General features: G+C 40.7%; 1 protein-coding gene across 1 annotated transcript in view; it reads right to left on the bottom strand.

Moving 5' to 3' along the window:
* Positions 1 to 14,423, bottom strand: part of SH3RF1 (SH3 domain containing ring finger 1) — a 206,222-nt gene that overhangs the window by 49,533 nt on the left and 142,266 nt on the right. Inside the window, exon 4 of the mRNA XM_023554974.2 lies at positions 500 to 802. Coding sequence (XP_023410742.2) covers positions 500 to 802 — 303 coding nt within the window. The remainder of the gene's footprint in view (positions 1 to 499; positions 803 to 14,423) is intronic.

Here is a 14,423-nt window from a genome sequence, read left to right as displayed (position 1 = left end):
ACAGGAACCATTTCCGAAGCCAACTCGTCAGACATGGATTGGACTGGACAACGGGTTGGAGACGGATGCTGGTGAGGCGTGAGCTACTTGGTTCAGGTGGACACTTGAGACTATGTTGGCATCTACTGCCTGGAGGGGAGATGGGAAGGTAGAGGGGCTCAGAAGCTGACAAAATGGTCATGAAAAGAGAGAGTGGAAGGAGGGAACGGGCTGTCTCATGGCGGGGAGAGTAATTGGGAATATGTGGCAAGGCGTATATAAGTTTTTGTGTGAGAGACTGACTTGATTTGTAAACTTTCACTTAAAGCACAATAAAAATTATTAAAAAAAAAAAAAACAACCCTATTCTCATACATGTGGGGTTGCACTGAGTCAGAATCGACTCAACAGCAACCGATTTGGTTTTTTTTTTTTTGGTTTAATGAGCAAAATATGTTTGTGAGTAGATCATTTTGTGGTTAATCTTTTTTTTTTTTTTTAATGCCTTTTTATGATTTACCTGAGAAGGGGCACTGCAGGAAAGCCCAGAAAGTTCAGTAATGCGAGCGGCAGCTGTGGGGTTGCTGGAGCTGATGAGGACAGGGGGGCTGATCTCCATGGAGTGGCGGTTCTGAGACGCCTGGGAGGATTTGTTGGCCATGGTGAGGGAGGTGAAGGAGTGCCGCTTTTTGGTGTTCTTCTTGGTGTCCGAGTGCTTTGGGGCAGTGCTGCTCTGGGCTGCTGCTGAGGTACACTCTCCAGCGTCTACCCCTGGAACCGGGGGCTTATCCCATTCTATCAGCTGCTTAGCTGCCGAGTTAAACTGCAAAGCAACCAACAAGTTGGCAAAAGGTTAGACAGTACTCAGAGATTCACTGAGATTTATTTTCAATATCCCATTATCTTTTTCTGTATCTATAATTGAAAGTCACCACTTTCAGGTCTGATATGCAAGAATCTATTTTTTCATTGTGAGAGGTCTTCTCTTTCAATACTGGCAATTTCATGGTGTCTATGTGGCAAGTCGCTATGAGTCGGAATCGACTCAGCGGCACTGGGTTTGGTTTGGTTTTTTGGATGTGGCACGTAGATGTTAAGTCAAGATTATGCAATCCCAATACAATACTCTGTTTTTGTGGTTAGCTGCTGTAGAGTTCACCCCCGACCTACAGTGGCCCCATGCACAAGGGAACATACAGCTGCTCAGGCCTGCACCGTCCCCATGATCGTTCGCAGACTGAACAATTGTGATCCACAGGGTTTTGATTGGCTGAAAGTAGATTGCCAGGCCTTTCTTCCTAGCCCGACTTAGTTTGCAAGCTCTGATGAAACCTGTTCAGCATCATACCAACACACAAGCCTCCGCGGACAGACAGGTGGTGCGTGCGCATGAGGTGCCCTGGCCAGGAAGAGAACCCAGGTCTTCCACACAGAAGGTGAGAATTCTCCCACTGAACCACCAATATCCTCTAACGCAAGACTGGAAAGATTAAAAAAAAAAAAAATCCAAAAATTCTCAGGATGTCTAATTTAAAAATTTTCCAGTTGCAAACAAAGATTTATTTCAGTTCACAGATGTAAATTAGTGTGAAGACCAGGCAATCAAAAGGGTATTATTATCTTCCTGACTGAACACACAATGTTCCCCAATAATGACCAAGTATCTTTTCAAAACACAACAAAACATGGAGAGGGCAAATTCTGGATTTGGAAAACAAAGAAGGAAGTCATTAAATGGTAACTCATGCATTTTTATGTAAACTAATCTCCTGCCTCCATGTATTTCCAGGGAACTTCACCAAAAAATGGGTAGAAATTCCTGATACATTTTTTACCACATCACTGTGCCAGTTATTGTCATATATGCTCAAATTTTAAATTATAACAGAGTAAGACAGGAAATTCAAGTCCTGTTGGTAAGTTAACTTAGTCTGTTTCAAAAGTTGTCTTCAGTGTAAAGCAAGGGGTCAAAAGCTACGCACTGGGCTGATAATATCAGCAAGAAAAAAAACACAAGTTTTTTGTTTTACCTGAGGAAAAATAAAACATTTCCTCAAACTTCACTGCTAACAAGCTGCATATTAGCTTGTCTAGATATTATAATAATGAGAAAACGCTGAGCACGTATTTTAACCTCTCATGAAAACAAAACCAATAGTATGATGAAAAAGAAACATTTTTAGGTGATACTCAGGATCTGCGTCCATAATAAACGAAGGATTTTCCCATTTGAGCATTACATGCTCAGAACTTCATAAATGCCTTTTTATAAAATAACATCATCAAATGTTATTTTCCACCCACCGAAGCGGTTTAAGAGGAGCCCTGGTGGTGCAGTGGTTTAAGGAGCTTGGCTACTAACTGAAAGGTTGATGGTTTGAACCTACCAGCCTCTCCAAGGGAGAAAGATGTGGAAGTTTGCTTCGATAAAGATTACAGCCTTGGAAACCCTACGGGGGCAGGTCTACTCTGTCCCACAGGGTCGCTATGAGTCGGAATCGACTGGACAGCAGTGGGTTTGGTTTGGGTTTAAGTGGTTATGACCATGTCTTACCACCTTGTTGATGAGAACATCCCACCAGAAGAATGGAAATCCTGTCAGTCAATACTTAACAAAATCAAGTTGCTTTGACTTCTCACAAAACTGTGTTTGTTAATTGCAGCTGAGTGGCCAGTGCTTCTAAAGACAATTGCAAATTGACTGACAATTTATTCCTGAGGCTTCCCAGGGACTAGAATTTAGCTGGTCTGTCTGGTCTATCATTAGCAGAGTAAATCTTTTTCAAGAAGGAAATATTCTCTTCAGATTTCAAGGTTTCTACATGTGATAAACTTTCAAGAATAACAAGCAGCAATGCCACAAGCTACAATAACACCTATGACTGCCTTAAGTACTAATGGTGAGGAAACAAAGGATCCTAAGGACTTCTTGTGGTATATGTTCAGGGATGAAGGAACACGGTGCTACTAAAGCGTGGCTTTATTAGAACATCATATGGTTCTGGCCAGGAGAGCTGCAATTTACAAATCCTCCCATGGTCTAGCCATCCTACTTCCTAGAGGGTCCCCAAGAGAACTGAATACACAAAGGAAGCAAAGTATATTTTACTATTATGGTAGGGGTGTCCCAAACCTCAGTGTAGCGTTCTGATAAACTGTAGTGAACTATGGGGTGGCAGGGTCCTCTTTCCTACACAGGTGGCCCTAAGTAGTCTGGAATCAAAGCAGGTAGAAGAGCCACTCCATTTCCCCAACACTTACTTATCACCTGAATGAGATGCCAGGATGGCACACCCAGCAATGCCAGAGGACAAGGAGACAGAGAATGCCTTCTTCCAGTGGGTCATGGTTTGAATTGTATGCCCCAAAAACATGTGTATCAACTTGACTAGGCCATGATTCCCAGTAGTCTGTGATTGTCCACGATTTTGTTATCTGATGTGATTTTCCTGTGTGTTGTAAATCCTATCACTATGATGTTAATGAGATGGATTAAAGGCAGTTATGTTGATGAGATCTACAAGATTAGATTGTGTCTTAAGCCAATCTCTTTTGAGATATGAAAGGGAGAAGCAAGCAGAGAGACATGAGGACCTCATACCACCAAGAAAGCAGTGCTTTGGACCCTGCTGAGAAGCTCCTAGTCCAGGGGAAGATTGATGACAAGGACCTTCTTCCAGAGCTGACAGAGAGAAAGCCTTCCTCTGGAGCTCACACCCTGAATTTGGACTTCTAGCCTACTAGACTGTGACAGAATAAATTTGTTTGTTAAAGCCATCCAGTTGTGGTATTTCTGTTACATCAGTACTAGGTGACTGAGACACAGTGTTAGCTCATTGAGATCCCAAGGCTCCAATCTTCAAAAACATGACCCGATAAGTGTCCTGAAATCTGACTCATCAATTCAGCACTCCTGCTCCACTGATTAAGAAGTAGGGGAAGGAGAGGACTTCCTCCCCAAAGGCACCAGAGAAATGAATAGAGAGAGCTATCAATTCTACTTGATAAATATCATGGCTTAATTAATTCAGGGATCAAATGACAGGCTCCATTGGCTGTATCTATTTAAAAATGTTCTGAAATATCACCATCATGGTCATGGTCATATCTAACCAAATGTCAGTTACAGTTTATAGTGTGTTACTAATTTAGGTTTTGATATGCTGTGCTCTGGTATAAACATCAGAGAATCCAAGTATTGTTCCCTGTATTTCCTGCTGTTTTCCACATTGGTACTTCCTTCGTGTCTTTTTCCATGTCTGATATACACTGAACACCAATTATGCACTAGATAATGTGCTAGAAAATCTATGGATGCAAAGAAATGGTCCCTGCCCTTAAATAGCTGAGAAACAGACGTAAAAAACACAAGTGCTCTCCATAATGTCTTACGCCTGGCTTCTTATGCTCAGTACAAGTATCCATATTGCTTCATGAATCTGTCGTTCTTTCTTTTTAATTGCTGTGTAATGTTCCATTATGCGAATATATCACAATTTATTTATCCATTCTATTGTTGACTGGGAAACCCTGGTGGCGTAATGGTTAAGCACTACAGCTGCTAACCAAAGGGTGAGCAGTTCGAATCTGCCAGGTGCTCCTTGGAAACTCTATGGGGCAGTTCTACTCTGTCCTATAGGGTCACTATGAGTCAGAATCGACTCGACGACAGTGGGTTTGGTAGGTTTGGATTGTTGACTGACATTTGGGTCTTCCTTCCTCCCTCCCTTCCTTCCTTTAGACTTTGCTATTAACAGAAATGCTTCTATGAACAGTCTTGTGCATGAGCTCTCATCTGGATATTGGGTATGTCCCCAGGAGTGGGACTGCTGGGCCATAAGGTGAGTGTATGTTTAGAAAAGTAGAGGCTATACACAGAAAGCATAGGTATGCAGGTGGACACATCACAGTGTGGTGGAACTAGGCAAAGTGGCAGACAGAAGACCATAGTTATCGCCCTAACACAACCATTAACTAACTCTGTGACCCAGAAGAAGACATTTTACCTCTCGTGATCACAGCTTCTTCATCTGTAAAAAGAGGAAGTTGGAGGCCACGATCTTTATGCTTCTTTTAGCTCTCCAGTATATAATGCATAAGCTCACTTTAAACAGACATGGTTCATTTTTTTCATTTCTATTCCTCTAAATAGCCTAGTATATTTTTCTTGCATTTCATTTTTATGCATCGACTGTTACATTTGCTAGCAAGATGCTATCTACTTTAAAATTACTTTGGGTGTTTTCTGTAAGTAGCAGAGGTCAACAACACCACAATTCTGGTGTTGGCAAAGAATATCGAGTATACCATGGATTGCCAAAAGAATGAACAAATCTGCCTTGGAAGAAGTGTGGCCAGAATGCTCCTTAGAGGAAAGGATGGCAAGACTGTGTCTTACATGCTTTGAACATGTTGTCAGGAGGGATCAGTCTCTGGAGAAGGACATCATGCTTGGCAGAGTACAGGGTCAGCAGGAAAGAGGAAGACCCTTAACGAGGTGGGCTGACACAGTGGCTGCAACAATGAGCTCAAGCATAACAACGATTGCAAGGATGGCGCAGGACCGGGCAGTGTTTTGTTCTGTTGTGCATAGTGTTGCTGTGAGTCGGAACCGACTCGACAGCACCTAACAACAACAACAACAGCAGCAGAGGTCAGTATTAACTACTACTCCTTCTTGCTTCCTTTATAGTTGCCAGAGAAAATAATAAAGTTAAGACTATTTGGTAGGGGCATTAATGAAATCAAGCAGAAACTTAAACAGCCTTTTGTTGGAAGTTAACCTTCAGGAACAATAGGAAAGTAAGGATCTGACAGCTTTTAATGGAATTTTGATAAAGTTCATTTATGAATGTTTGTTTGAGCTCGACAGTGTGGGCCTTTCGTGACATTTATCTAACCATGACCTTTAAGTTTAGGAGTACGCTCATCAGCTGCAAAATAAATTTGTATCCTAAAATACCTTCTTCTGTGCGTTTGCTATGGAACATTTGACAAGACTTAGGTCAAATAAAAGGTAAAATTCAGTGTACTGGAGCTAAAAATAGGACCTAAAGGAATCCATCAACCATTAAAAGCATTCATTGTGGGGAAAGCCTTCAAACTTACAAAGAACTAGTTTTTGAGGATTATCAGAAGCATAAATAAACATCAGAGAGGAAATACTGACCAAAAAATAACAAGACAGCTTAAGAAATATCAAAATAATTTTTTGTGTGTGCATGTTGCTCTCAGTGTTAAAGAAAATAAGGCCTTTTTAAAAGAGGAATTCATTTTTTTTTTAAGCAGAAAATGTCTTTTTTTAATGACAGCAGAGTTGAATATTCACTATTTTATATGAAGCTTTACAAGAGATGATTGCGACTCCAGCTTTTGAGCATGAAACGAAAAAAAACTCAAACCCATTGCTGTCGAGTCGATTCCGACTCATAGCTACCCTATAGGACAGAGTAGAGCTGTCCTATAGAGTTTCCAAGGAGCACCTGGTGGATTCAAATTGCCAACCTTTTGGTTAGCAGCTCTAGCTCTTAACTGCTACACCAACAGGGTTTCCCTTGAGCACTAGAGAACATAAATAGTAGGTATGAAGAGAAGTCTAATTCACAACCCACTAGAGTGTCCTGAACATAGTAATTTTGCAATAAAAGGCAGATAAAGACTTTAAAATTTTTATTATAAAAGTAATATATGTTTATTGTTTTTAAAAAAGGAAATAAATAGTATAGACTATTAGGAAGTAACAAGTGAAAGGCCTCAGACAGTTCTCCAAACCTGCCTCCCTCAATACATTTCTCAGATGTATCTATTACATTTAAGAGTCTAACACATGTCCTTCCAAGTATTTTCTATGTAGATTTTGTTAAATATGCATATACCTAATTAGTTTTGGGAAATCCAGGTGGTATAGTGGTTAAGTTCTACCGCTGCTAACCAAAAGGTTGGTAGTTCGAATTCACTAGGTGCTCCTTGGAAGCTCTATGAGGCGGTTCGACTCTGTCCTATAGGGTCGCTATGAGTCAGAATTGACATGACAGCAATGGGTTTTTTTTCTTTTAGTTTTTAACACAAATGGAACCAAGCAATACACACTCCTCTTTCCCTTAGCATGATCTCATGGGTATCTTTCTGTGTCAACAGACAGGTTGACAGAATGGTACTCCATTGGATACAGATGTCATAATGTAACATACGGTGGCACGCTAGTGCAAGCATATCTGTTGGGTAAACACCTAAAAGTAAAATTGTTACATCACACAATAAACTTAAAAACATTTTTTTTGATGTTTATTACCAAATTGTTCTCCAAAAAGGTGCCAATTTTCATTGCTGCCGACAGTGTATAAAAGTTCCTGTTTCCTCCACTGTTAACAATATTAGGTGTTATCAGTCTTTTTTCTTTTGTTTAATCTCTATTAGTGAGATAAGAAACTATATTATATTGTTTTAATTTGTATTTCTTAATTGTTAGTGAAGTTAATCTTTTTTTTTCTTCTTTAGGATTTGCTTATTCCCTCCCACACTTTACCCATTTTTCTATCAGGCTGTTGGTCTTTTTCTTACAGATTTGTAACCAGTAACCAGTTGCGATCAAGTCAAGTCTGACTCATGGTGACCCCATGTGTGTCTGAGTAGAATTGTGCTCCGCAGGGTTTACAATGACTGATTTTTCAGAATGAGTGTCCGGCGGGGCCCTAAGCGTTTACTTTGAAAAAAAAGAAAAAAAAAAGATCACCAGACCTTTCTTCCAAGGTGTCTCTGGGTAGACTCAAACCTCCAGCCTCTTGGTTAGCAGCCAAGTGTGTCAGCCATTTGCACCACCCAGTGACTCTAGAGATTTCTAAGTGTTCTTTACATAATATAGAGTTATAATATATGATATATACATACACACATACATTTCCATCAAGTTAGAAATACTGTTCCAGTTTGTTTTTTAACTTGATATATGTTTGTTATAAATACATATTTTTTAATTTTATGGGACCAAATTTATCAGTCTTTTCCATTACAGATTCTCAACAACATTCTTTAAAAATCTCATTCTAGACTAAATGGGCACACCAGCCCAGCGGCAAGGACAAGAAGGCAGGAGGGGACAGGAAAGCTGTAATGGGGAACTCAAGGTTGTAAAGAGGAAAGTGTTGACCCATCATGGGGTTGGCAGCCAATGTCACAAAAACAGTATGTGTATTAATTGTTTATTGAAAAACTAATTTGCTCTGTAAATCTTCAACTAAAGTACAATAAAAAGAAATCTTACAAAAAAAACCCTCTCATTCTATAATTATTTTTAAAGACACCCACTTTTTTTCCCCTTTCTTTTTATATCTCAATCTTTGAGTCATACGAACATCTGCTTTTATGTAAAGAATAGAAGTAGAGATGGCGCTTCGTTTTGCCACACAGCTCAGCAATTGTCCCATCACCATTCATCCATTGGTCCATCTTTTCCTCATTGTCAGAAACACCACTGTCATGGATTGAATTATGTCTCCCCCAAATGTGCATATCTACTTGGCTGGGCCCTGATTTCCAGCATTGTGTGGTTGTCCTCCATTTTGTGATGGTAATTTTATGTTAAAAAGGATTAGGGTGGGACTGTAACACCACACTTACTGCCCCTTCCCCCCATCCCTGGTCCAATGTAAAGGGAGTTTCCCTGGCACCTGTGTGGCCTGTACCACCTTTTATCTCTCAAGAGATAAAAAGGAAAGGGAAGCAACCAGAGAGTTGGGAACCTCATACCACCAAAGCAGCATCAGGAGCAGAGCGGGTCCTTTGGACCCAGGGTCCCTGAGCCTGAGAAGCTCCTCAGCTAGGGGAAGACTGAGGACAATGACCTTCCTCCAGAGCCAGCAAAGACAGAAGGCCTTTCCCTGGAGGTGACGCCCTGAATTTGGACTTGTAACCAACTAGACTGTGAGAGAATAAATTTCTCTTGGTTAAAGCCATCCACTTGTGGTATTTCTGTTATAGCAGTACTAGATGACTAAGACAACCACCTTGATAAAAAAAAAAAAAAAAAAAAAAAACCGACTGCCATCGAGTCAATTCCGACTCATAGTGACCCTATAGGACAGAATAGAACTGACCCATAGAGCTTCCAAGGAGTGCCTGGAGGATTCGAACTGCTGACCTCTTGGTTAGCAGTCATAGCACTTATCCACTACACCACCTTGATAAAGCCATGTGTAAATGTAGCACTTTAGTACTCTACTGCTCTGCTAGGTACAAGATTTCCTTTCCCAGAGAGTCAGACACTCTGAAGAAAACCAGTGAATGCCACGGATAGGAAGTCCTGCCCATTTACATGCTCTTGGCTGACATGAAAATATTTTGCTTCACACTGTAGTCCTTTGCAAAAAAAAAAAAAAAATTTTTTTTTTTAACACAATAGCAATGAGGAATTTGTATTCCCGTAAGTCTTTTTTTTTTTTTTTTTTTTTAAGTCTTTTATTCTTCCTTCCCTGAAATTTAGGTAAAAGGTTTTTGTTTTGGATGACCCAACTACAAAAGCAAGCTCAGTCTCCATTTATAATACAAGACTCACCCACAGAAGAGGAATAATTAGAGAAATTGAAGGGATTACTCAGGCGTCTATTTAAATTGACAAGGGAGCGAGCCTCCCTCAGGTAGCAGCTCCACTTAGGCCTCAGTAAAATATTTGTTAAATGAATAAAAATGCTTATGTCTTCGAACTGTCAGTAGAAGAAAGGGCTGCTCCTTCAACGACACTGTCCAAATGAAGTGGAATGTAAGCCACATATATAACTGAAAATTTTCTAGTAGCCACAAGGAAAAAAATAAAATAAATAGGTAAAATTAATTTTAATAATATATTGTTTAATCCAATATATCCAACATGTTATTGTTTCAACATGTAATCAATATAAAAAATTACTGACATGGTTTACATTCTTTTTCTTCCCCCATACTCTTTAAAATCCAGTGTGCATTTTGTGCTTACAATAGATCTGTCTGACTGCTCACGTTTCAAGTGCTCAATGAGCCACACATGGCTACTAGCTACTGTACTGGACAGCTCAGCTCCAGACCTCCAGCTCAGAAGCGGAAGGAGCTGATCCACACTGTCCTCCTGGGGTCCATTAAGCACAAAGAATTTGCTGAGCAGGGAAAGGAAGACTGAAACGATTTCCCTGACCTCCCATGGCCCACATTTCTGAAGCCTCCTGACCCCTGAAGTAGCTCGCTGGTGACGACAACAAGGGTTATCTATTTAAGCAGTAGAGCAGTGAAGAATAGGGACTCCTGACACCCCACTCCATCCTGTTAAGGGAAAAGGATGTTCAAAGTAACCACCCCACTCTACTGGGTTAGGAAGGTGAAACATCTGTTAGTCAGCGCCTCACTCATTCTAATTATCTGAACCTCTCTTGGCCCTAAAAAAAGCTGTGGAAAATAAATAAATAAACTACAGTTTTCCTTTTCAAGTTTCTGAATTTGAAATATGAAGGAGGAAGAAAGGATGCACACACTTCATTGAAAACCTAAAAATAATTTCAGCTTAGGTAATTGAATAAGGAAGGTTAGAGAAAACCGCTCTGAGGTTTGGAGGAAAGGCCCTGAACTTGAAGTCGAAAGGTCAAGGTTGGAGTCAGTGTCTACCCCTCCCTGACTGGGTAATATTGGGTGGGCCATTTACATTCCCAGGCTTCAGTTTCCTCAGCTGCCTAAAATGGGAATGGTGATGTCAATTAATCCCTGGGCGTTGCAATTAGTTTGCGCTTGGCTGCTGACCTAAAGGTTGGCAGTTCGAACCCATCCAGTGGCTCCATGGAGGAAAGGCCTGACAATCTGCTTCCGTCAAGATTACAGCCATGAAAACCCTATGGGGTAGTTCTACTCTGTAACGTGTAGTGTCATCATAAGCGGGAATTGACAGCAAGGAGTTAGGGTTGGTTTTTGTTGTTGTTAATACCAATGTTGCTGACCCCGGGTAGAAATGAATATGGGTTAAAGTGCTTCATAATCTATAACCCCAACCCCAAACCCACTGCTATTGAGTCTAATTCCGACTCATAGCAACGCCCTATGGAACAGAGTCACTATAAGTTGGAATTGACTCAATAGCAATGGGTTTGGTTTTTTTTTTTTTTTTTAATTTTTTAATAGAACAGAGCAGAATTGCCCCATAGGGTTTGAAAGGCTGTAATCCTTACAGAAGTAGGCCACCATATCTTCCTCCCTTAGAGTAGCTGGTGGGTTTGAACCACCGACCTTTTAGTTAGCAGCCAAGCGCTTTACCACTGTGCCACCAGGGCTCCTCCGTAAAGTGCTATACAAATGTGAGTTATTCTTACTATTCACAGAGAATCCCAGCGCACTATGAACTTGCTTTGTTGCCTTGGGCAAGTCACTTTACGTGGTGTGTGTCTCCTCTTGTTCCTACGTAACCTGAAGCTGGACTTAATGAGCTGGAAACTTTCATGCCTACGTGAGGTACAAATACCTTTTCTTCAAAAATATCCACTCAAAATACTAGGCAGAGACCTGTATGTCAGAAATAGAGCCCCTCAGGGCCACGGTGACCAGAATCAAACCTAAGTGGACAGTCTACCCATCAAAATGTTTGCTGATTGACTGTTATAAGCCAGGTACAGTACTGGGTAGGGAGAAAGGAGAAAAAGAAAAACATTCCCACCAACTTATGAGAAAAGAGGACCTAGGAAATAGCATGATGGACTTATAACACGAAAAGTAGAAGGTGCCAATTCACATGTTTGCAGGGCTCAGATCATGAAAATAAATAAAAAAGGCCGGACAGAGACCAACCAGGAGTGGAGGATACTGCTGAACTTGGGCGTGTCTCCTGTCTCTCAGGGCAGCTGCTTGTCCAAATCAGCTGACTTTTTCTTCATTTTAACAGTTTTTTTTTTTTTTTTTTTTTTTTAGGGCCGCTGTAGATTTACAGGAAAACTGGGCAGAAAGTAGAGCATTCTCAGAAACTCCATCTTTGCCTGCATGATGTTTCTCCCATGACATCTTGCATTTCTGTGGGGTATTTGTTACAACTGATGAACCGATATTGACACGTTATTACTAACTGAAGTCCATAGTTTACATTAGGGTTCACTCTTTGTGTTATGCAGTCCAATGGGTTTTTACAAATTATAACGTCAAATGTCCACTATTACAGCACCATACAGAATAGTTTCACTGCCCTAAAAATGCCCTGTGCTCCACCTATTAATCCTTCCCGTCTCTCCCTGACTCCTGACGACCACTATCTTTTACTGTCTCTATAGTTTTACCTTTTCCAGAATGTCACATAATTGGAATCATATAGTATGTAAACTTTCAGAATGGCTTCTTTCACTTAGCAGTATGCATTTAAGATTCCTCCATCTCTTTTCATAGCCTGATGGTCCACTTCTTTTCGTCACTGAATAATACTCCATTGTATGGATATACCACAGTTTGTTTATCCACTCACCAATGAAGGGCATCTTGGTTATTTCCACTTTTTAGCAATTATGAAGGAAGCTGCTATAAATACTCACGAGCAGGCCACTTTGTGGATGAACGTTTTCAACTAACTAGGAGCACAACTGTTGGATTGTATGGTAAGCCTATGTTTAGCTTTGTAAGGAACTCCAGGCTGTCTTCCAAGGTAGCAGTGCCATTTTACACCCCCGCCAGCAATGAATGGGAGTTCCTGATGCTTCACTCTTGTTGACACTTAGTGTTGTCAGTTTTAGATTTCAGCCATTCTCATAGGTGTGTAGTGGCTTCTCATTGTTGTTTTGATTTGCAGTTCCCTAGTGACATATGATGTTGAGGATTTTTTTTCATCTGGATAATCTTTGGTGAGGTGTCTGTTCAGATCTTTTGTCCCTTTTTGTAAATTGGCTTGTTTGCTTTCTTATTCTTGAGTTTAAGGGTTCTTTGTATGTTTTAGATACAAGTCCTTTATCTGAGATGTGATTTGCAAATATTTTTCCTAGTCTTTGGCTTGTCTTTTCACTGAATTTTTCAAGAAAAGCTAGAAATTAGCTTAAATAAAATCTCTGGATTTTTATATCTTAGCAACTGATTAAAACAAAACAAACAAAGCCATTCTGCCAGCCAAGCATAGAAGTCATCTGGGGTCGTAACAGTTGGTGGTCTCTGATTTAGAGAAGAAAATACCAGGGGTAGGAGAAAACCAAAAAGCACTGAGAATCTCAGGCTATAAAACAACCTTCCAAGGTTTTCCAGGTCAGCCGTCTAACCAATGCTCCAGATATGAAAAAACAGACAGTTTCAGGGTGATTAATAGTGCTAGATGCCACCAAGAAGACAAAACAAGGGTTAAGAAAAGCAGTTGTTATCCAGGAGTGCAATTTCAGGGAGTGGAGGGGCCAGAGGCTAATGGCAAGGAGTAATAAAGCAGAGGCAGGGAGGGAGTGTGAATCTTCTAAGAATTCTGGCAGGAAAAGGAAAGAAAGAGGTAGAACCATAGCCTGAAGAGAGTACAGTCCAGGAATACATTTTTGAGGAGAGCAAAAAGCAGATCATTTTCCTACGTGAAGGGGAAATCTGAGAGAAGGGGGGGCAGTGGTGGTTCAGTGGTACAATTCTCGCCTTCCATGTAGAAGACTCAGGTTCAATTCCAGGCCAAGGCACTTCAAGGGCAGCTGCCACCTGTCTGTCAGTGGAGGCTCTAGTATCGCTCTGATGCTACACAGGTTTCAGCGGAGCTTCCAGACTAAGACTGACCAGAAAGGAAGTTCTGGCGATATACTTCCAAGAATCAGCTAATGAAGACCTTACGGGCCACCACGGTCCCAAACTGTTGTGCATGGGGTTGCCATGAGTTGAGGGCCAACTTGATGGCAGCTAACAACAACAAGGGAAAAAGGGATAACTGAAATGTAAAAACGCAAGGATATAAACGATGTGACCAAGTTCCCGAAGGACGAAAGGCCTGGGAGGAGGAAAGAGCTCCGTGAAGGAGAAAAGCACTTTATCCCCATAACGAAGTAGAAGGAGAAATAACTGAACAGTTAAAGACACAGAAAGATTTCGAGATGAAGAGAAAAACTCTGCCGTGAAAGTTAAGGCTACAACAGTAGGTAACACCCCTTACTGCTGAGGGAACAGATCCACAATCTACTTACAGTACTAGGGAGCGGAACCAATGGATAAGTAAAAATTGGGTTCAGTTCAGTTCACTGTGCTTATCGGAACTGACAGTACGTTAGGTTTTGTGTATGCTTCTATTTCGTATTCATTCCCCAAATGCACACCTTAAATAACAAAAGTCTATTAACCAAAAAGATACATTGCAATGATACATTTTTATTCTCAACAATATCACTACCAGATGTAGGAATAGTATAGAGAAAAATGTAGACACATATCTCGGGAGGTTGAGAATATGGAATTGTCATTAAATTCTAACTAAAAATGAATCAGTGAGAAATGACACATTGACAGACATT

Source organism: Loxodonta africana, chromosome 21 (genome assembly GCF_030014295.1).
Source record: "Loxodonta africana isolate mLoxAfr1 chromosome 21, mLoxAfr1.hap2, whole genome shotgun sequence".
Classification (NCBI taxonomy): domain Eukaryota; kingdom Metazoa; phylum Chordata; class Mammalia; order Proboscidea; family Elephantidae; genus Loxodonta; species Loxodonta africana.
This window is presented reverse-complemented; position numbering and strand designations above follow the sequence as displayed.